Source organism: Pinus tabuliformis, chromosome X (assembly GCF_031772625.1).
Source record: "Pinus tabuliformis cultivar Carrire ecotype Pingquan chromosome X, CPIR1, whole genome shotgun sequence".
Classification (NCBI taxonomy): domain Eukaryota; kingdom Viridiplantae; phylum Streptophyta; class Pinopsida; order Pinales; family Pinaceae; genus Pinus; species Pinus tabuliformis.
Window position 1 is genome coordinate 570,893,356 of NC_142308.1, and position 23,995 is coordinate 570,917,350.

General features: G+C 38.7%; 1 protein-coding gene across 1 annotated transcript in view; it reads left to right on the forward strand.

Annotated features, from left to right (window-relative positions):
- The window catches only part of HIT1 (Membrane trafficking VPS53 family protein), a 361,304-nt gene that overhangs the window by 63,541 nt on the left and 273,768 nt on the right, over nucleotides 1-23,995 (forward strand). The window contains exons 8-9 of the mRNA XM_089448976.1: nucleotides 8,407-8,567; nucleotides 8,736-8,877. Of these exons, the coding sequence (XP_089305102.1) occupies nucleotides 8,407-8,567; nucleotides 8,736-8,877 (303 nt within the window). The remainder of the gene's footprint in view (nucleotides 1-8,406; nucleotides 8,568-8,735; nucleotides 8,878-23,995) is intronic.

Genomic DNA, 23,995 nt, shown 5'->3' on the forward strand with positions numbered 1-23,995 from the left:
TAGCATCAACAGTAGGTTGGAAAAATGGATTATTCCTTATAATGCTGAAAGGAATATCACTCCAGAGGAGAAATTTTGTCATCAACCTGTCAGCTTGTTCTTTTTCAGTTCTTTTTAGCATTGAACCAATAGTTGGTTGTGAACCAGGTGTGGTTCGAGGAACAAAATATGATGATGCAGCTACCGGATTGACTGACGCTGCAGTAGAACCAGTGCCACTTGGCCCACTTCCTTCAGCTGACCTTTTTAGTTGCCTTTTGAGTTCTTCTTTGGCCTCTCTAGTGTGCTCTAATTCTCCCAATGCTCTCATGGCTCTTTGGATAATTTCAGCAGTTGTATTTAGACAGGGCCCCACATCATGTCCAGGGATTTGTGCAAGGTGGAACTTCAACCTGTACACCCCCCCGAATATCTCCTTTCCACACAACTTGCAATACAAGTTTTGTCTATCATTCGGAGTTTTAGGTTCACCATATTCCCAGAAAGGATCCAATTTCCTTGGCATGTTTGTTTTTGAATTTTGAATTTGCAAACCTATGGAAAAATAAGGATTAGGAAATAGGAATTTAGGATTACATAATACAAATTACAATTTAGCATTTACAAAATTACAAGTTAATTATTTCCAAAATCCCAATTTCCAAATCCAAGTTACCCAACCAAATGCCAATGGCAAATGCCAAAAAACAATGAAAATTCAAAAAAAATAAACAATGTTTAAAAAAAATGAGAAAATAAAAATAAAAAATTGGTTCTCATAGTCATAACAAATTACTCATCCCAAATCAATGAAAAATTACAAAAAATTCTTTAAAAACAATGTAAAACAAAGTTTTTATAGAAGCAAAACAAAAAAAAATTAATCTACATACCTTTTTTATGGACAAATTGGTGATCTTGTCTTGGATTTCTCCTAAAACCACTTGGATTCGCTCCCAAATTCGACGGAAACCCTTCAGCTCCTCTCCCTCACCTCTTCTTCTCCTCCTCCGCGCGCAGACAGCATAATGAAATAAAAAAAATCGTTTTTTGCCTATTAAAAGCCCACTGCCCCGACCATCTGCGATTTTTTCAAAAAAACGCGATTTTTTCCGAAAAAATCGGTATAAAAAAAAGCCGCGATTTTTTGGTATAAAAATCGCGATTTAAGCGGGAAAGGGAAAAAATCGCGATTTTCCGATAAAATCGCGATTTTATCGCGATTTTAACAACACTGGTTGTATCTACCGTACTCCCTATGCTAGGATGACCTCCATATATCTGGGATCAATGAAATTGATTTGGGATTAGTATGAGTGGTTTGAGACACTCTCTTGTGATATTGATCTGGGATTAATAAAACTGGCTTCGTGTCATTAGAGAATGGTATGAGACATTTTCGATCAATTCTTCTTCTTCATGGTTCAGCAGAGCAAAGTAGAGCAGAGCAGGGCTCAGCAGAGCAGAGTAGAGCAGTGCAGGGCACTGATGGTAGAGATAGTACAGTTGGACTTATGGATCAACGGATGGAGTTCTCCCTAGTTGAGAGGGAGTGTTAAAATTGGCAACTAGGGCCAAAATCCATGTGGGTCATCTTATTTATGGTAGCTTATATTTTTCTTGGATCCCTCTCATTGAGGGTGTAGGATTGATCTAAAGATCATCTGATTCCGATAAGTATTCATGGAGTTATGAATTTATTTGTGTTATAAGACAATTCGTCAAGGTCGGCTAGCAACCAAATAAACCCCACATGTGCTCAACGTTTTAGTATAAAAGGAGATGACTTGATAGTCATTTCTACACACACTTCTATCTTGATTTCTCTCCACTTGTCTTGGGTTTTAGTGGAAGAGAAATCTAGGAGTGGTAGCCCTAGACATTGGAGGAATGAGGCTGCCCTAGCCACAGTCAAGAAGAAGAAATACACTGCCCTAATCTAGAGGACACAGTCATGAAGAGAAGCCTTAACGATATCAAGAAGGAGCCCTAACCTATACGCTGGTCTCTACGCAAGTATAGAAGGAAGCCTACAACCCTAGATGCAGATGGAAGGCAGCCCTAACGCAGACCTAAAAGGTTGCCCTAAATGTTGGTCTAATTCAGCCCTAACCGCAGTCAAACAAGAGAGTCTTAGCCGTAGCATGAAGGGTCAAAGGGACAACATGTAGGCTGCCCTAGACAACGTGAAGGATTGTGTGGACAACAGAGTCTTAGCTGCCGTATAAAGGGTCAACGGGACAACGTGTAGGCTGCCCTAGATAGCATGAAGGGCTGTGTGGACAGTAGAGTCTTAGCTGCCATATAAAGGGTCAAAGGGACAACGTGTAGGCTGCCCTAGACAACGTGAAGGGCTGTGTGGACAACAGAGTCTTAGCCGCCGTATAAAGGGTCAAAGGGACAATGTGGAGGCTGCCTTAGACAATGTGAAGGGATGTATGAACTGCAGCTTCTCAAGGGAGGTAAGCTGCACTATTTTCAAGGACTGTTGCCGAGTTTATAGGTGGTTGTTAGGGTACTATTGATGCCCTAACCAGGGTTGCAGAACTACAACAGTGCACCAGCATTCAAGTATAAGTATGAGGATAATTTGATGATGAGAGTGTTGTTAGAAGAATCAGTGTAAGCATGCACAATTTGGCAAGCATGGTTGGACAACATGGCAAGCATAGCAAGCTGTGATGGGACAACAATTGTGACATGGCAGCAAAGGTACATGGTGTTGCAAACACATTGGAAAACACAATGATGGGACAACAACATGTTGGGACAGCACAATGATTAGGACAATTATGACATTGTGCAACAACGACACAATAGGACAGCAACAACAACAAGTACATGGTGGCTGTACATAGTGGTATGGTACATGGGACAACTGTATTTAGTGCAGCAAGTTCATGGTGCTACAATAGTATGGTACATGGGACAACAACAAGAAGTTGCAACAAGCATAGTGCTGCAAGCACATTGGGACAACAGTATGGTACTTGGTGCAGCAAGTACAAAAAGCAGCAATGTTGTAGCAAGCACATGGGTGACAACATGGTGCAGCAGTGGCACATGGTACAACAGTGCTAAACACTGGGACAACAGTGCAACAGTGGCACATGGTACAACAGTGCTAAACACTGGGACAACAGTGCAACAGTGGCACATGGTACAACAGTGCTAAACACTGGGACAACAGTGCAACAATATGATGTGTACATCATGGTCATAAGGTCCAGCATTGTGATGATGGGTGCAACATGGTGCAACACGGTGAGATGCAACATGATGACGAGATGCAACACAATGATAGGTGAAGGAGTCACCTTGGAGAATCAGTTGAAGCAACATGTCTTCAACTGATCTCATGTATCCTCTTCTTAGAGATGATCTATGCTCTTATCTAGATAAGTCAAAGTGTTGACTTCTGTTGTAAATGTACTATCTCTCTCTCTCTTTGCTGAACTATTGAAGAACATATAAGAATTGATCAAGAGTTTCCCCACATTGGTGCTTGTCCCTGGCTAGCGCCACATCTTGCGTCCTCTTGTCTTGGCTTGTCTTCTGCGATTTATGTTTATGCTCTATCTACAGTTTACTTTAATGCTGATGTGATTGCTAATTTGGAAAAGATATTGAGCTAACTGTGAAAATTGAAATAAATTGCTCTAAGCATAGAACATACCTAAAATTAACATATGTAGAAGATCTTCCAAAGCTACCGCTCACATCAACATTCCCTCCTAGCAGGGAAGGGATTCTCCACTACCCCCAACTTATCTCGGTACATCACAAACTTCCCTTTCAATAGAGGCTTAATCAGAACATTTGCCACCTGCTTCTTTGTATAAATGTACTGCAATCTCATAGCACCCCTCTGGATCCTGTCTTTAATGAAGTGATATATGATCTCGATATTCTTGGACCAATCTGAAACACAAGATTTTCAGAAAGATTAATGCAACTCTGATTATCACTGTGGATCACTGTTGGCCCCCATTTGTAGAGCATATTATCCCGCAAGCATCTTGCGAAGCCATACTGCCTCACTACTCACCATACTCATTACCATGTACTTTGCCTCTGTTGAACTAAGTGCCACTGGTTGCTGCTTCCTGCTGAACCATGAGATCATGGCTGATCCCAAGCTGAAACAACATCTAGATGTGGACTTTCTATCCACCACACTCTCTGCCCAATCAGAATATGTGTGCCCCTGCAACTCCACTCTTGTAGCTCTAATGTACCTCAGCCCAAAATTTACTGTCCCATGTAGGTATCTCAGCACATGCTCTGCTGCCATCTAATGAAGTTGTCTCGCCTCCACCATGAAACTGGTTGAGTGTGTTCACAAGAAAATGTATATCTGGCCTAGTGTCAACCAAATACATTAAGGAACCTATCAACTGCCTATACATTGTGGGATCCACTACTTCACCTTCAGAAGCACTCAACTTCTTCAGGTTAGTGATCATAGGTGTAGACATAGGCTTGCAATCTTCCATCCTGAATCTCCTCAAGGTCTCCACTGCATATTTACCCTGCCTAAGGAAAATCTCTCTTGGCTACTGCCACACCTCCAATCCCAACAAGTAATGCATCAAGACGATGTCCTTCATGTTGAATTTCAAAGCAAGATCTTCCTCGCACATCCCTATGATCTTCTCCGATCCTATCAAGAAGAGATCATCCGCATAAAATACCAAGTTGAGTGGTTTACCCTCAATTAGTACATAGTACAAGTTGGGATCCACCTCATTCTTGGTGAAGCCCAAACCAAGAAGATATCCATTGGTCTTGGCATACCATGCGCACAGAGCCTGCTTCAGCCCATAAAGGGCCTTCTTCAACCTACATACATGGAATTCTCTCCCATATACCACAATCCCCTGAGGTTGCTCAATATACACCTCCTCGACAACCAAGTTGAGAAAAACAGTCTTCATATACATCTAATGTATCCTCCACCCCATCTCTGAAGCAATGGACATACCTGCTCTAATAGATGCATGTCTGGTGAGGGGTGCGAATGTCTCCTCATAGTCTACTCCCTCCTAGGAAAACTCTCCTGCCACGGACCTCACTTTATACTTCTCGATGCTGCCATTGGTTGCATGTTTGATCTTATAGATCCATCGAGAAGTGACCATAGAGTTTCCCTTCGGTCTCGACACTATGTCCCATACATAATTGCTCATGATGGAGCTATACTTCTCTATCAATGCATCTCTCCAGACTTGCTCATCGTTAGCCTCCTTAAAATTGGAAGGCATAGACTCACTAACTTTGCTTGTTAGTGCCAAATAACTGGAATATCTGGTCAGTGGTTTGCTCTACTTGAAAGAGCTGCTAGGAGCTTGCACATGCTCCTCAACATTCGTCAATATCTGCTCGGCCCATCATGGTCTCCTTTTGGTAGAGCTCAAAGGAATATCTAGCTCATCCTCTGAATTTGCTGGCTGTGTCCCTACTGGTGCTGCTTGTCCCTGCTCAGCCTTAGGAGCCTATTGCTCCCGCTCCTGCACCACTACTGGTTCCCTCTCATGAGATCTTCTAAGGGTCATGCCCTCATGAAATTTGGCATCTTGACTCAAGACCACTGTCTTGGAATGTAGACTCCGTAGGCCTTTGAGACTCACTGTAGCCCACAAATATGCCCCTTTTTGACAAGGGCTCCAGCTTAGTCCTCTTCTATGTGGGAACGTGGACATAAATTAGACTACCGAATATATGCAAATGGCTCACATCCAGTTTCACTCATGTAAATAGCTCTTCAGGAGTCACACCCTCCAATATCCTATGAGGACTCTGGTTCTGCACGTACACAACTATATTGCAGGCTTCTGCCCGCAAAAACATAGGCAACTCCTGATCATAGATCATTGCCCTCGCTGCCTCCATGATGGTCTTATTTTTCCTCTCGGCAACCCCCTTCTGCTGAGGGTTGTAAGGTACTGTGAGCTCCTTCTTAATTACTTCCTGCAAAAACCTTGGAACTTGTTGGGGGTATACTCGCCCCTGTTATCTGATCTCAACATCTTAATGTTCTTCCCTGTTTGGTTCTCCACAAGAGCCTTGAACTCCTAAAACTGATCAAAGACCTCATCCTTAGTCCTCAGGAAGTACATCCAAGTCTTCCTAGAATAATCATCTATGAACTTTGCAAAGTATAAGGAGCTTGTGATAAGGACATGGAGTTGCATTAAGCACTCTGAAAATCCTGTGTTTCATGATCGGTCCAAGCATTAAGCCGCTAAAAATAGACAAAAAACAATTTTTAATTCTGATAAAACTTGAATGTCTGATAATATCTGTGTTAAAAAAGCTACTAAAAATAGACAAAGTATTTTTAGTTCTCTTAAAAATTGAATGTCTGTGTTCTATGGTTCTCTTTTGCATTTAGAGTCTCTTAGCATTTATGTCTATAATAAGTGACCAGCCTGTTCTTATTGGACAAAGAAGTCTAACTTCAATGTGAGGGAGCTTTGGAAATGGATCCACACATCATATTGTTGTGATTGAAGATGCTAGTTTCTGATTAATCATTAGATAAGTGGTAGAGAAGTTTTCTTTTCTTAGTTCTGTCCATGGCTCACAGTTTCCTTGATTGTTGGGATCTTTTTAACTTGAAAGATGAGTGAACTGGCAAAATATAATCGTGCTTCAAGGTCTTTGGTACCTGCAAAGAGCAGTTGGTAGGTCGATCATTTCATGCATATAGAGGGTCCCAAAAGTGTCTTCTTTCTGGGGGTATACTCGCCCCTGTTATCTGATCTCAACACCTTAATGTTCTTCCCTGTTTGGTTCTCCACAAGAGCCTTGAACTCCTAAAACCGATCAAAGACCTCATCCTTAGTCCATAGGAAGTACATCCAAGTCTTCCTAGAATAATCATCTATGAACTTCGCAAAGTATAAGGATCTTGTGATAAGGACATGGAGTTGCATTAAGCACTCTGAAAATCCTGTGTTTCATGATCGGTCCAAGCATTAAGCCGCTAAAAATAGACAAAAAACAATTTCTAATTCTCATAAAACTTGAATGTCTGATAATATCTGTGTTAAAAAAGCTACTAGAAATAGACAAAGTATTTTTAGTTTTCTTAAAAATTGAATGCCTGTTCTATGGTTCTCTTTTGCATTTAGAGTCTCTTAGCATTTATGTCTATAATAAGTGACCAGCCTGTTCTTATTGGACAAAGAAGTCTAACTTCAATGTGAGGGAGCTTTGGAAATGGATCCACACATCATATTGCTGTGATTGAAGATGATAGTTTCTGATTAATCATTAGATAAGTGGTAGATTTTCTTTTTTTAGTTCTGTCCATGGCTCACAGTTTCTTTGGTTGTTGGGATCTTTTTAACTTGAAAGATGAGTGAACTGGCAAAATATAGTCTTGCTTCAAGGTCTTTGGTACCTGCAAAGAGCAGTTGGTAGGTAGATCATTTCATCCATATAGAGGGTGCCAAAAGTGTCTTCTTTCTGGGGGTATACTCGCCCCTGTTATCTGATTTCAACACCTTAATGTTCTTCCCTGTTTGGTTCTCCACAAGAGCCTTGAAATCCTAAAACCGATCAAAGACCTCATTCTTAGTCCTCAGGAATTACATCCAAGTCTTCCTAGAATAATCATCTATGAACTTCGCAAAGTATAAGGAGCTTGTGATAAGGACACGGAGTTGCATTAAGCACTCTGAAAATCCTGTGTTTCATGATCGGTCCAAGCATTAAGCCGCTAAAAATAGACAAAAACAATTTTTAATTCTCATAAAACTTGAATGTCTGATAATATCTGTGTTAAAAAAGCTACTAGAAATAGACAAAGTATTTTTAGTTCTCTTAAAAATTGAATGTCTGTGTTCTGTGGCTCTCTTTTGCATTTAGAGTCTCTTAGCATTTATGTCTATAATAAGTGACCAGCCTGTTCTTATTGGACAAAGAAGTCTAACTTCAATGTGTGGGAGCTTTGGAAATGGATCCACACATCATATTGTTGTGATTGAAGATGCTAGTTTCTGATTAATCATTAGATAAGTGGTAGAGAAGTTTTCTTTTCTTAGTTCTGTCCATGGCTAACAGTTTCTTTGGTTGTTGGGATCTTTTTAACTTGAAAGATAAGTGAACTGGCAAAATATAGTCTTGCTTCAAGGTCTTTGGTACCTGCAAAGAGCAGTTGGTAGGTAGATCATTTCATCCATATAGAGGGTCCCAAAAGTGTCTTCTTTCTGGGGTTTTACTTAATTCTACATTTTGTTGTGTGCCTGATCCCTAGCATGTAATTTGTTTATTGTTATTAGAAAATAAGTACTAAATGTGGTTTCTATATTGATGATATGAGGATCCTGCATCTGATATATTTTCCTTTTTTGCTCTCTTTTCTGTTAAAAGTTTAACTTAAGCATGGACTCTTTCTGATAAATCCTTTTGTATGTGAAGCTTGGGGACAGCAAGGCTGAAGGAAGATGGTAATTTGATGCAACAGCTGGCAGATGCTTGCTTGGTTGTTGATGCTCTTGAGCCTTCTGTGAAGGAGGAATTGATAAAGACTGTGTGCAGTAAGGAGATTACAGCATATCAGCAGATATTTGAAGGGACAGGTTCATATCCATTTACTTTCTCTTCAATTTGTTTTTTGATGAACTTTTGGAGTTCCATTCCACTTTTCAGATGACAGATCTTGTTCAACATAGCTTTGCGATAGATTATTTATTCTCTTTGGATTATAGTTGCAAAATTCTAATAGTTCTGTGGCTGCTAAAGTACAGAGTTGGCAAAATTGGATAAAGCAGAGCGCCGTTATGCTTGGATTAAACGTCAGCTACGAGCAAATGAAGAAATTTGGCAGATTTTCCCTGCTTCTTGGCGGGTTACTTATTTGCTCTGTATCCAGTTTTGTAAAGTGACAAGGTTGAATTTTTTATTCGTACTGCTTCACAAGTTTATTATAGACTGTTGTAGGCCGTGGTGTTTTAACTTATAGGGACTGGGAAGGGAGATTGCTGTTTATGAATGATGCAAATGTTGAATGAGTCAACAATTTATCTTGACTAATAGACAATTTTGATTTTTCAAAACCTTTGTTTAGCTGCAAACGACCAGTAATTTTTTTGTTTTAATTTTCTGTTGTCTCTTGGATATTTTGCTTATCCTCATGAAATGGTTACTCTGCCAACGGCATATATATTTTATTTATTACGTTGAAAATACAAAAACTCGTATCCTTTGCAAATTGTCAGCAGCTTAGCAGTAAAGAATTTGGTTAAGTGATACGTTTCGGGGTGATTTAGTTTCTTGATGGGAAAGAGTATTAGGAAATTTCGGGGTTAGTAGTATTTTCATCTTCCATTTCATTTAGAACCAAAATTAAGGAAAAATGTTCAGCCATTAATTGTTATTAAACATTTCAAACTTGCCTGCTTAAAGTTAACAAAGATACTGCATTGGATGAGGTTAGATGTTTTTGAATTAAGAGACAAACATTTGCCTAGTTGCTGTGTAACTAATCCTTCATCAGTAGTATCTTTATTCTGCTGGATGAGTGCCTTTACCTGAGACATCATAATGAACATCAAACAATTTTTTCATGTCGTTCTTGTGGTCGTCCATCACCACATACGTTCCCAATTTAGGCTCAGATACCTCTGGGTAAAAGTGTTCATTGTCATTAGCTATGGGTCTTCAACATTATGCAGCATCTTTTTTTGATGAAACAATCTTACCTTGTATACTGGGGCAATAGGAATATCTGCATATGACCAATCCATTTGAATACTGCCTATGCAGCATCTTTTTTTGATGAAACGATCTTACCTTGTATATTGGGGCAATAGGAATATCTGCATATGACCAATCCATTTGAATACTGCCTATTGCATCGATTGCCGAGTTCCTGGATAAAAGAATTTCCCATTTCGCAGAGCAATCAATAACAACCATATCCATAGTCAAAACCCAATATGGATATTCTTGTAACCGGACTTTAAGACCATTGATGACTCCACATATTTGCACTTCACGTGAGTCCACAGCCTGTACATTCCTATATGGCCTAGAAGTTGTTAATCCTAATTTATTCATCACCTCAAGAGTCATGACATTAGTCGAGGCTCCTGAATCTAACATACAGTTGTGAAGTAATAAACCATTAACAAGTAAATAAATGTAGAAAGTTGGGATTCATCAATCTTATTCATACCTAGATATACCTGTGGGTGATCATCTGATCGATTGATAGAGCCACCCAAACCCAAAAACCTACTGATGGCTTCTTTCATTCTAAGCGTGTGGATCAATTGTTTAAGTGGCAAAGAATCTTCACCTTTGACAATTCATTTTGCAAGCAAAAATTTGAGTTGTGCACGGCTTGGGGCAACCATCTGTTGAGTATCTTTCGGTACACTAGGTTTTGACTGTTGACCACTTAGTGCCTTGCCTTTCCTGGCATAAGTTTTGGTGATTTCTGCCACCATGGATGTAGTTTTGGATTGTGCTTTATCAATATTTGATGCAGCCATCTAGCTTCTGAGGACAGCCATACTGTTGGGCAATATGTTATTCCTGCATGCATCAAAATAACAGGATTCAAAGGAATTTTCTTTTGTTGACTCACCCTTCTACTGTTGGAAACTTAGAATATTTGTGGGCTGAAATTTTCCTCAGTCAACGAAAACATATTCAACATATATTTTGGTTGTTCGAAACATTCCTCTCGCTGATTTGGGGTGAACAAATATGTCGTTTGTGCAAAAACCCCACAACCCTCTTCATTTTGTGGTAGCTTGCATGCATTGCAGTAATGGTTGGATGAGGGATAACCCATGAAGTTGTTCTTGGAGATAGACATAGGAACTTTGGGTGCCTTAGGTTTCCTTTCGGGTTGAAAAGGCCTCTTCAAAGGGGGTTGTCCAGGCTGAAATGGTTGTCGATTTGCGAAAACAACCTATTGATTTCTTGTAACGTACAAGGTTCGTTATAGCAGGTTAAATGTAGGAATTTACAGGGTAAGTTCCTTAGATAGAACACCAAAGGACACCGCTCACAAACAGATCACAGATCGGTCACCCCTATTCTTGACGTGGTTAAAACCCCACAAAGAGGGAAACAGTCCACAGCCTGAGCCAACGCGACCACTTCAGGCAATTTATTACTGTAAAGGAAAGAAAGTTTACATAAGCTTCTCTCATGAACAGTCACCTTACAAATGACCCTCCATGCTCTTTAAATAGAGATGATGGACCAATCGGGTGTTCACTGTTAAGCCACGGATCAAGTATCGGTAATACGGAGGAGAGAATGGACGGTCAGATCACTTCATGTCTAGAACATATCGTGACCGTCGGATTGTAAGTTCCAAAAAGTACATAGTAAAGAAACACACTTTACCTAACTATACACTAGGCCAAGTTATACTTAACTATTTCCTATGTGTTGGAATATTCTAACATCCCCCTTAAGAACAACTTGGGATAGGATTGAAGGATGTACAAAGATGACACAATAGGAGAAGGAGGCATTAGAACCTATCCCCCCTTAGTGACAACTCCCTGAACTCCAACCATAAATCGAAGTTTAGTAAATTTCGCCTCTGTGAGAGCCTTGGTAAAGATGTCTGCAACTTGATCATCGGTTGAACAATATTGCATTTCAAGAACATGGTCATGAATGAGATTTCTGATGAAGTGCATGTCTAGTTCAATGTGTTTGTGGCGTTGATGTTAGATTGGATCTTTGCATAGTTGAATGGCACTTTGATTATCCCACCAAAGTGTAGTTGGATGTTGCTGCTGAAAACCAAACTCTGACAGGATCTGAGGAAGCCACGGGGCTTCCTTACTAGCTTCTACGACGCTACTATACTCTGCTTTTGCTGAAGAAAGAGAAATGGCACTTTGTTTCTTGCAAGCCCATGTAATAGGTCTAGAACCAAGAGTGAAGACATAACCTGCAATAGACTTCCGATCATCAGGGTCACCAGCCCAATCAGAATCAGTGAAACTAACCAATAAACGAGATGCTTTTGCACTGCAATGAATCCCAAACTAAACTGTACCTCAAACATAACGAAGTATTCTTTTAGCTGCCTTCCAATGGCTTTCATGTGGGTTTTGCATAAAACGAGCAATAAGGCCAACAAGAAAGGAAAGGTCAGGATGGGTATGGGTCAGATACAAAAGTTTTCCAACAAGCATCAACTTTAGGGGAAGTACAAGTGACTAAAAGTTTGGCTCCAGATTGAACAGTCTTCCATGTGAAAGTGGCGTAGAAGATCACAGGCATACTTGGACTGGGAAAGGGAAATACCTTCTTTGGATTGCAAGACTTGAAGACCAAGAAAATAATGCAAGTGTCCTATGTCTGTCATTTCAAACTGCTTTTTAAGGCTAGACTTCACATGTTTTATAAGGTTGGGATCACTACCAGTAAGGATAAGATCATCAACATAAAGAACAAGAATGATAAGAGACTTACCCACTTTCTTAGTGTAGACAGTATTGTCAGAATGACACCTAGAAAAGCCAGTATCTAAAAGAAAGGTATCCATTTTGGCATACCAAAGCCCGAGGGGCTTGCTTGAGACCATAAAGGGATTTCTTAAGCTGACATACAAGGCTGGAGTCTGTTTGTATAAAGCCAGGAGGTTGTTCCATATAGATTTCTTCATGCAAGTCCCCATGCAAGAAGGCGGATTTAACATCCATCTGATGGACTTCTCATTTGAAAGAGGCAGCAAGGGAAAGAACAAGGTGGATAGAGTTCATTTTGGCAACAAGGGAGAAGGTTTCAATATAGTCAATGCCTTCAACTTGTGAAAACCCTTAGCAACAAGACGAGCTTTATGTTTATCAACTTTTCCATCTGGTCCAAACTTGGTTTTGTAAACCCATTTGCATCTAACAAGTTTTTGTCCCTTTGGAAGAGGAACAAGGTCCCATGTATCATTTGCCAATAGTGAACGATATTCTTCATTCATAGTTGCGTCCTAATCTAGATGGCTTGAAGCTTCTGCAAAGGTGTCAAGATCATAATTCGCTGAAGCTTGAGCCAGTAAAGAAGAGGCTCTATCGAACTGAGTACGTGTACAATGATGATCTGTAGGATCACCTGCAAGAGAACCTGTTGCATTCCGAGCAACACGAACCGATTTGGAAGCTGAGGAGCTGAAGGAGGATCCCGAGGAGGTGGGGGAGGATTGTCATCCTTGCTGTCATCGTCTGAAGAGAAATATCTTCAGAAGTAGAAGGGATAGAGAGAGGTGGCACATCCGCCGAACTAGGCTCGTCAGTTGATATATTTTCAACAAACTTTACATCTCTTATAATGATAACATTTTTGGATTTAGGTTGAAGAAGTCGATATCCTTTGACATTTTTAGAATATCCAACAAAATACACTTTTCACTCTTAGGTTCTAAGGCTTTATGTTTCTCATCTGGAATATGGGCCCAGGCTTCACTTCCAAAAACACGAAAGTGACTTACATCTGGTTTAATTGAGCTCCATGCTTCTTCTGGAGTGATATTCTTTAAAACCTTAGTAGGAGTGTGATTTACTATGTAATTTGCATAGTTAACTGCTTCTGCCCAAAATTTAAGACTAAGTCCTTTAGATTGAAACATACAATTAGCCATTTCTTTTAAGGTGCGATTCTTCCTTTCAGCTACATCATTTTGCTGTGGAGTATATGGAACAATATGTTGCAATTGAATTCCATGCTCAGTGCAAAAGTTGATGAATTTGTTGTTAACATATTCTCCACCATTATCAAATCCTAGCTTAATAATTTGGTGCCCAGATTGTTTCTCAACAAAGACTTTAATGGCCAAGAACATGTTAAAGACTTCACTCTTGAGTTTTAAGAAGTATACCCAAGTGTGTCTCGAGAAATCATCAATGAAAGTTAAGAAATACTTGTAGCCAGAGAATGAAACAACTGGAAGTGGACCACATAAATCACTATGCACAAGCTGTAAAGGGGTTGAGGTGTGCCAAGACGCACGTTTTTCAAAACTATCTCGATGATGTTTTCCGAGTACACATCCGGAACAAACACCATCTCTGCAAGATACCATAGGAAGACCTATCACCATATTTTCTTTACATAGATTTTGAAGGGAGCGATAGTTTAAGTGACCAAATCATGCCAAAGTTTGCTCACTTCATCATTATGAGCAACAAATAGCGAGGGAAGAGTTGATGACCCAAAGTTGTTAAACTTATACAACCTTGTAGAATCATCAACAATGCCAGAAACTAAAATCTGTCTAGGATCTCTTAGGTCCTTAATTACAACATCATGAGGTGAAAATTCAACGATTTTACCTTCACTTGAATGAGTTATCTGATATGCAGATAGAAGGTTGCAGGATAAGGTAAGAACACATAATACATCATTAAATTGCCCATTGTCTAGATGAATAGTTCCAGTCCCTACAACACTAAGAGATCTATCATCACCAACATATATATTTTTGGTGTTACAACCATTTAAAGAAGAAAACATGGCTTTGTTTTTGGCCATGTGATAAGAAGCTCCAGAATCAATGAGCCACTCATGAGAATGAGAAGAAGAAGATGCATTTAGTGCATAACCAGACCGAGATGTTTGACAACCACATGTAGAAAGTGCTATTCCTGAAGATGAAGTTGAAGTTGAAGAGTGCTCCAAATGGATGTTATGCTTCTTCATTGCTGCTTCCAAGGCTTCCATCTTCTTAAAGCATTTGGATTCTAAGTGGCCATCACGATTACAAAAGTTGCAATGTCTATTAGTGTTTTTTCCTTTGTTTTTATTTGCCTTATCATTTTGTTGAATTGATTTTTCATTTTGAGACTGAAATTGCTTAGGACCCTTGTTTGGTTTAGGACCATTCTTTTTAGGATGCTGCTTCTTAGGATTCTTTGAATTTGGTTGTTGCTGGGCTGCTAAGGCTTTCTTAGAAGAGTTTCCAGTATTAAGAAGACCAAGATGTAAGAATTTTTCTTGTTCTCTTATTAAAGAATCACAAAAGACATCAAAAGAGGGGGACTTGTAGGCTTGTCCTTGAGAAATAAAGGCTTCTCTAGTAGAATGGAAGGTGGAAACAAACACAGAGTAGGATGGTCTTAGCTTAGTAAGAATGGAATAGATAAAACTACCATCTTCTTTCTTAACCTTAACACCTTCCAAGAGAAGTCTAAGGTTCTTGAACTTGGACAAAAAATCTTCAATGGAAGAAAAATTATTGGGGTCCAATGTAAGCAACTCATTTTCGAGTTGATGGGCTATAATTTCATTTTTAATTCCATAAAACTTTATTGAGTTGTTTCATTGCTTCATCACACATTCCTATCAACCCACGTGCTTGATCTTGCTTATTTTCCCTTTTGGCTACCTTATCTTCATCTTTAGGTTTAGATTCTTGACCTGAGGCTATTCTATAAAGACCTTTACTTCTAAGTAAATCCACAATGTAGGACAACCATTGGAAGTAGTTGGTGCTGTCAAGAATAATTAGGCATGGACTTTCCATTTTAAAAGAAACTGAAGCTGAAGATGCTGAAGCTAAGTGTTCCAATGGAAAGATCTTGAAAAGTTAGGCAGATTAAAAAAAAGAGCATTGAAAACGACTTCTAGATGAAAAAGTTATGGCTTTTGAAGAATAGTTGTTGAAGATGTCAACGAACTACGTGAATGTTGGGAAGTGAATGATAATGTTATATTTAAAATTTTTTCCCCCATTTTCCAAACTTAATCTAATGCTCACTTTTAAAAAAAGATTACTTTATGTGACCCACTTTTATAAATAAGTGAGTCACATTTACAATGGTACTTTATGAACTACCCACTAAATTGTAACTTAAATAAACAATACTTCCAGATCTTAAAAATGACGTAGCTAGGGCTACCGAAAACCTTTTCGCGTGAAACGAAAAGGGTTCCTTACTGGAACAGATGCTCCTAACACAATAGAGCCGTCCTCTTGACTCGAAAGCGGTTAGAAACAGTGGATCTAGGAAACGACAGTCAGATGCAGTTGTAACGAATTCAGATTTGGATCACCAACGGATGCGACCCTCGAATAGCTCTGATACCATGTAGGAATTTACAAGGTAAGTTCCTTAGATAGAATACCAAAGGACACCGCTCACAAACAGATCATAGATCGGTACACCAGTAATGTGACCATCGGATTGTAAGTTACAAAAAGTACATAGTAAAAAAACACACTTTACCTAACTATACACTAGACCAAGTCATACTTAACTATTTCCTATGTGTCAGAATATCCTAACATTAAACACTCCAAAAGACTTGGAATATAAAGATCTCCATTGAAGATACAAGAATATATATTAAAATGTATGAATAAGAATATGATGTTATAAATGAGAGCGAGGGTCTACTTATATACCCTAGGCAGGTACCTCTTCATGGAAGGTCATGTCCCATTTAGACATGCCTCTTCGGTACTAATTACTAATAAACTAATCATTATTACAATTATCATCATTATTTATATATATTATTTTTATATATTTTTTTTCATAACATTGCCTTCCTCAAAAAGCTTTGTCCTCAAAGCTTGTTGATGAAAAGGCTTGATCTCTTTTTCTGTTTCGAAATGTTTTCTCATCTCGGAATTGTCATTTTAGTTGATACAAGTTGATATGATCTTTGGAGTGATATATAAAATTGTCGCAAGGAGAAAGGATCTGACCATCCTAAATTAATCTTTTATGGAATCTTTCGATTACTGGAAACTTGTGATGAATCATTATCACTGGATTGAATTGTGTGCACTTCAATATCCTTCTGAACATAAGTTTGTTGTTTATGTTCTGAGTCATATGGATTCATAGATTGATTGAGTTGTTTTCTCTCGTGATTCAGATTTCAATCGATAGGAAATTCTTTTGGTTTGACTTTCCCTTATTAGGTGTGTGGCAATTTTTTGATTTTCTTCTGGTACTGCGATTGTTGAGTTAGGTACAAAATCTTCGTTTGGAATTTTCATCATTTGAATTGCAACATGTGAGTGTGTTTTCCTTCAACTGATTTATCCTCTTCTTGAGTTGTGGTATTCACTGGTTCGGTATTCGTTCCTTTATCTTCAACTAGAACTGTTACGACTGACGACTTCGATACTTCTTCTTGAATACAATGTTCTAACTTGTCTTTTAACGACTTCTTGTTCTTAAGCTTCTTAATTTGTGTTAATAATTTTTCGCATTGGTCCTTAAGTCGAAAGACTTCTTCATTTCTATTAGCAGTGATTTTGTCAATTTCATTTTGCATATTTTGTAGTGCTTTTTTTCCTTCTTGAAAAATTACTTTTGAAATATCTTGTATGTCTTTTGGTGTTATTGAATTCGGCTTTAATGCAACATCTTGTAGTGTTATTTTTCTTTTTTTTGTATGAAAATGTCAAAAACTTCTTTTCTGTATTCAGGATGAAGGAACCTAGGGTTTCCACCCAGAGTGAACCTAAAATAATGTCACCTTGATCGCTCCATAGGGTTTGAACTGAGAATTGTGATATGAATGTATAATCTCCAATGTTTAATTGTAAATTGGTTCTCTCATATTTTTGTTGTTGTCATCACAGTTTAATTTTTCGATTATATTTGACTCGGGAATCACTAATTGGTTTGCGATTTTAGGTTTTATATAACTTTTATCATCGCCTGGAGAGATAGCAATAGTAAGATCTTTTCCTGCAATAGATCCTTTAATGCTAAATAACATTGAGGCATAGTTATATGAAGTTTCTGGGAATCTTTCGGCCTTCATTTCTAAATTAGACTCCATTCCTTTCGATCTTAGGGTTTTAAAGGTACCCCTTTATAACCCTTTTTATTTTTTATTTTTAATTTTTATATGTAAACCTTCACAAGTTTATTACTCTAACTTTAATATGGAATGGTTAATAATCTTTTTTCTTTTAAAGGAACTTCTTTTCCCAACTTTATATGACTTTTACTTATATATATATATATATATATATATATCACTTTAATTTTTACTTAATATTTCATTACTCAAATCCTTTTTTATATATGGATTCTTTATACATATATATATATATATATATATATATATATATATATATTCCTCAAGGATAACGTTTGACTTTTTAGTATGATACTTAAGTATAACCTTCGTTCTTTAAAGCATAACCTTGCAAAGTATGACACTTTGTTTTGTTGTTGTTTTTTTTGTAACTTATAGAACTATTTTTTTAACGACTATTAAAATATTCTTTTTAATATAATCCCATACTTCAAAACTAAACCAAGGTTGGACTGCGGTTGGATGAATATGATGACTCTAGCGGAGGAGGTTGTCAACACAACAATAGTTGGTAGCTTGGTGCTGAAGGATAGCGATTGACAGCTAGAGGGTGGTGGATGGAATGGACCCAGTAGCAGGCGGTGGCTACGGACTGTGGTCCATCGTGGCCGTGATGTACAATTGTGGTTGTTCTGCGTTGCGCTGTCACTCACTGGTTGAGTTAAGCTGTGGTGGATTGCGGTTGTACGATGGGGGCGACAGGTCAGACGTGGCCAGGTAAGTTGTGTTTTCTATTTTTATTTTTTATTTTCGATTTCTTTTATTTATTTATTTTTTATAATTTTTTTAATATATAATCTTTTGTATTTTTTAAAATTTTTATTTATTTTTATCTTTATCTTTATTTTTTATTTTTTATTTTATTTTATTTTATTTTATTTTTGTCCTAGGGCCAATTGGCGAAAATGTAGAAACTCCAAAAGCTTGTAGCAAAATGTTTCAACGACAACAAAGTTGACGAATTTGATGGTCAAAGACCTGGATCAGAGAACATGGCTCTTTTGCAGCGGTTGAGCGGCTAGAGGAACGAACAACTCTAATACCAATGTAATGAACAGGGTTCGTTATAGCAAGTTAAACACTCCAAAAGACTTGGAATATAAAGATCTCCATTGACGATACAAGAATATACATTAAAATGTATGAATGAGAATATGATGTTACAAATGAGAGTGAGGGCCCTAGGCAGGTACCTCTTCATGGAAGGTCATGCTCCATTTAGACATGCCTCTTCAATATTAATTACTAATAAACTAATCATTATTACAATTTTTATCATTATTTTTATATATATTTTATTCATAACATTTTCTATATTCTTCTCCAATTTGACCATTTTATTGCTCAAATTCTCCAATAAATCAATGATCTTGAAGATACCTCATTGTTTTTAGTTCCATTCTCCTCCTTTGAAATGATCTTACCCGTGGATCAAATAATCTAGAGAGAGGAACTTGGACTTTCTTGGTTGCGAAAGGATTCTTTTCAATCTTGAGAGTAACTAAAGCTACGTCCAAATTTTGTAGGCCGGTCTCATTGAATAAGAAACCAAAAGAATCATCAAATGCTTCAAAATAATATACTAAAGCAAATTCAACATTTAGACGAATATGTTGAGTAAATCTAAGATAATGTTTAGAAAAGTGAGTATTAAACTCTGATACAGTCTTGTTCTCTTTCTTGTAGATGGAAATAAATTTTTCCAACAAGAAAGAGTTGTCTTGTTTGTAACAATGTTGCAGGGAGCGCTCTCCTAGGGGTGTGGTGCTCCCTAGAATGCTCTCAGAGCCAAGGAGTGCACTCTGAAGGCGACGCTTGGGCACTCCTTATGTTAATGTTGAAGTTTTAAAGTAAAAGTTAAGGATAAAGGTTGTCTTTCTTTTTTATCCTTTTATCTTTTACTTAAATTTTTAACATTGCCATTAATTATTTCAAGATGTTTGAGAGTGGTTCCAACCTCATTGAACTTCATATGGAGAAAGTAGAAGATCATATCCCATTCAAAATTTAGTATACTTAGCAGATTTTAGGGTTGATGGGATTGGAGCATTTTAGTTGGATTCTATCATGTATGAGGGTATGTGATTGACATTTATTCAAGGGCACCGACCCCTTTATGCACTCTGTTATCAATCGATTTAGTAGGGTTGTTAAGGTCCATGCAACCTACTATGATTGACACACAGGATGAGGGCCAATGGCCCACTGTCACCTTGGCCCAAATCCCCACTTTTTAAGCCCAACTTTCCCTATAAAATCTATGGGAGGATTCCCATTTGATACCTCACCCAACCATATGAAGACTAGTGTCTTAAGTGGGGTCTATGGATGAGGTGGAGAAGTTAGTGTTGGAATCACGATTGCCATTAGATCAAAACCCGCAAGCATTAGTCTCTGCTACAATTGCCAGTGTTAGGATCCACGAGAGGCAGTTAGTCCATGTCACGAAACACACAGGGAGCGTTGAAGCTAATGTCCAACAATCTCCCTCCCTAGTGCAAGCTGGGTGAGTTTCAAACTCGAGACCTGTTGCTCTGATGCCACTTGTTAGAAGCACGATGGCCGTTAGACCAAAACCCGCTTGCATTAGTCATCGCTACAATTGCCAGAGTTAGGATCCACGAGAGGCAGTTAGTCCATGTCACGAAACACAAGGGGATCACTGAATGGAATGTCCAACAGTTAATTGTTTGCTGCCCCAATGGCTTTTGTGTAAATATCTACAGACAATACTCACAAACAACATGATATAACATTCAAATGTACAAGATACATTGATATGAATAGTCAAAATGAGTGTACTAAAAATACACTGACCAAATGTAAAGTTTTTTTTTGTGTTTGAATCTTTGGTTAAAGGGTTTTTAGTGTTATTTTGTCGTGTCTTGTGATTGTAGACTATAAAATCTGCAGTAAAACACAGAGACAACGACAAATCCCTTTGAAAATGGCCAATCAAATAATGCCTTAGCTCTCTAGATCAAAGTTTTAGGGGTGTGGAGGCTTGTAGATGTTAGATAGACCCTTTAGGATCACTCCAAGGCTTATTACCAACAACAAGATGTAATTTCCAGCAAGCTGGAAATTGATTTGTTGAGGTCAAGGGATAAAATTCCACTGGATATATGGATAATGGAGTGTCATTCCATATATCTAGAAGTTAGAGAGTACTTCCCATCCATAGACAGTGGAGCGTCATTCCATATGACAGGAGTTAGAGAGTACTTCCCCAGTATAAGGAGGAGGATATCAGATTCCCGATTCAGATGGGGAATAAGTCCAAGTGTAGCCCAGTTGCAAGAGGGACTGTTCTATTTCAGAGGGAAAATGGCAAGACGATTCCTATCCATGATGTGTTGCATGTGCTAGGCTTGGGGATAAACTTGATCTCCATATCCATCCTTCATGACAAAGGATATGATGTTATCTTTAGAGGGGCGAAAGTGCTGTTGAAGCACAAGGATTGGAGATCACCTATAGCGATTGGGGTGAGGAATTAGGAGCGACTAGTTGTACAGGTTGCATATTTACACTCCTAAGGCACTAGTTAGCAACAATAGTCCGAGGGATCAGGGGGAGCTATGGCATAGGAGAGTGGGCCATATTCATCATGGAGCACTAAGAATGCTTCATGAGACAGTGACAGGTGATTTAGAGGTGAGCACAAAGCACAATGATGTGTGTTGGGGAAGTTTGCGAAAGAAAATTTTCCAAGGAGTGAAATAGATCACAGGGGATACTGTGCTTAGTGCATTCAAATATATGTGGGCTGATGTCAACATAATGTCTTAGGGGATACGAGTACTTCGCTGCTTTTATCGATGATTTCTCCAAGAAGACTTGGGTCTATTTCTTGAAGATGAAGGATGAGGTCTTCAGTCGCTTTCAGGAGTTTAAGGCTCTAGTAAAAAATGCGACAGGCAGAAAGATCTAGACTCTTTGGTTAGACAACGGAGGTGAGTACACCAACAAAGAATTCTAGGAATTCTATACCAGGGTAGGAATTAGGAGAGAGTGGGCAGTTCCTTATAACCCGCAACAGGATGGGGTTGTTGATAAGAAGAACCACTCTATTTCGGAGGCAGCGAAAGCGATGTTGTACGACTAGGATCTCCCATGTTATTTATGTGCAGAGGCATGCAGTGCAACGATTTATATTCAGAACAGGGTCCCAGATAAAGCGCTTGGCAAGATGCCACCTGAAGAGGCATTCATAGGAAAGAAGCCAAATGTCAGTCAATTTAGGATATTTGGCTGCCTAGCGTATTGTCACTTTCTAGGAGAGACACGTTCGAAGTTGGATCAGACTGCAAAGTGAGGTTACTTTTTTGGGTTCAATGAAACCTCTAAGGCATACATGATCTTCATCCTAAGGGCTAGGAGGATTATAGTTTGGCGGGATGTTAAGTTCATGGAGGACAAGGCATATAGAAGGTCCAGAGAACTGCGAACAGTTGAAGATCAGAGTGAGTAGCCAACAGAAGCTCCTAGAGTTGAGCAACAGGACCAGGGGCAACAGGGCATGGGTATAGTCACTAGTATGAGCACTAGCTTAAGTGTTGGCGTTCTTGAGAGCTCGCAGAGCATGGAGAAACAAATGCAATAAATCAGGGAGATGCGTCAGGAGGATATGGAGGTGGGTAATCCTAACTCCACTGTTGGCAAGAGGAACCATGAGGTTCAACAAACACTCAAGGATGCACTTTGTGGGGACTCCTAGGATTGGCACGAGAGAGTGGAGACAACCAAAGAGGTACATTGGCTACATGGCGTTTGTCAGTTAGTTGGTGGATAGTGAGCCTTCCAACTATCAGGAGGCCGCACAATAGTAGGTGTGGTGAAATGCTATGGTTGAGGAATATTCCTCAATCATGTAGAACAATGTGTGAGAGGTTGTAGCCAAATTGATAGAGAGGGTGGTGGTTGGATCACGCTAGGTCTACAAGATCAAGCACCCTGCAAATGGCAACATTGATAAATACAAGGCTAGGTTTGTGGCGAAGGGGTTTTCTTAGAAGGTGGGTATAAATTGCGAGGAGACTTTTTCTCCTGTGGCTAGGTACACTTCTATACAAGCCGTGCTCTCATTGGAAACACAGAGGGAATAGAAGATTCATCAGATGGATGTCAAGATGACGTTCTTGAATGGTGAACTTAAAATTGGGTAGCATCGGGACAAATTTCCCCTAAGGGAAACCCTAAGCCCCATATGAAGCCCATCTCGCCAAAGGAAAAATTATAAAATAAAATAATTTGGAACAAATATTTATAAGAGGGTTTATGTTGGTCACAAGGATAATTCAATTGGTCCAAAATTAATTTGATAAATAAAAGCAAATATTATTGGGCAATATAAAATTTTGAATTATTTCCCTCCATTCATATATGTCAGCCTAGCTCAAAGGCACCTATTCGATTAGCAATCTTCTCTATATATTCCCCATTGGTTGATCACTTTATTTATGAATCAAAAGGTTAATGAAATATGAGGATTCAAATGACAAGGTCTCTATTCTATGGTTCGAAAGGCTTACATGACACTGGGGTTTTTTTGAGGATTCTTCCACAGGTCTCGCATCTCATGGCACAGGTCTTTCGCTCACGATGTGCAACTCTATTATCTCACACTCTACAACGGATTCACATATTCTCTATGACATGGATTATTATTTGTGGCTCGAATTGTTATTTGGACAACGCTTTGCATTTCTTAATGGATCATATTCTGTGGATTGTGTGGATTATATTGATTTTGTGGCTCGCTCTATTCATGTCTGTGATAGCTCGATCTGTGGTTCATACTATGAATCATTGTCGTGGTTCGCTGTAGCTCACATATGTAGTTCGCATCTAATTTTCTGAGGCTCGCTTATGACAATCTTTGTGGCTGTAATATAAGACGAAGATACGTTTGATAAGAACCTAGTATGTGTTTTGTATATCCTGTTACGTATGTGCAGAGATATTTGTTTCTATGACAGTAATCTAATGGATATGGCAAAAAGGTTGTAACTTGATGGCTATAACATGATGACACTACACTATGCCCTTATCTCTTATGATGAGACAGATCTTGATAACAATGAACCTTGCTCTTATGATGATGCTATATGGTAGTATATATTTCCCTGATATGACAAAGTTGGCAGGTCGCAGGCAGGATGGCCCACAATAGTTGATCGGTTTAAGATGACAC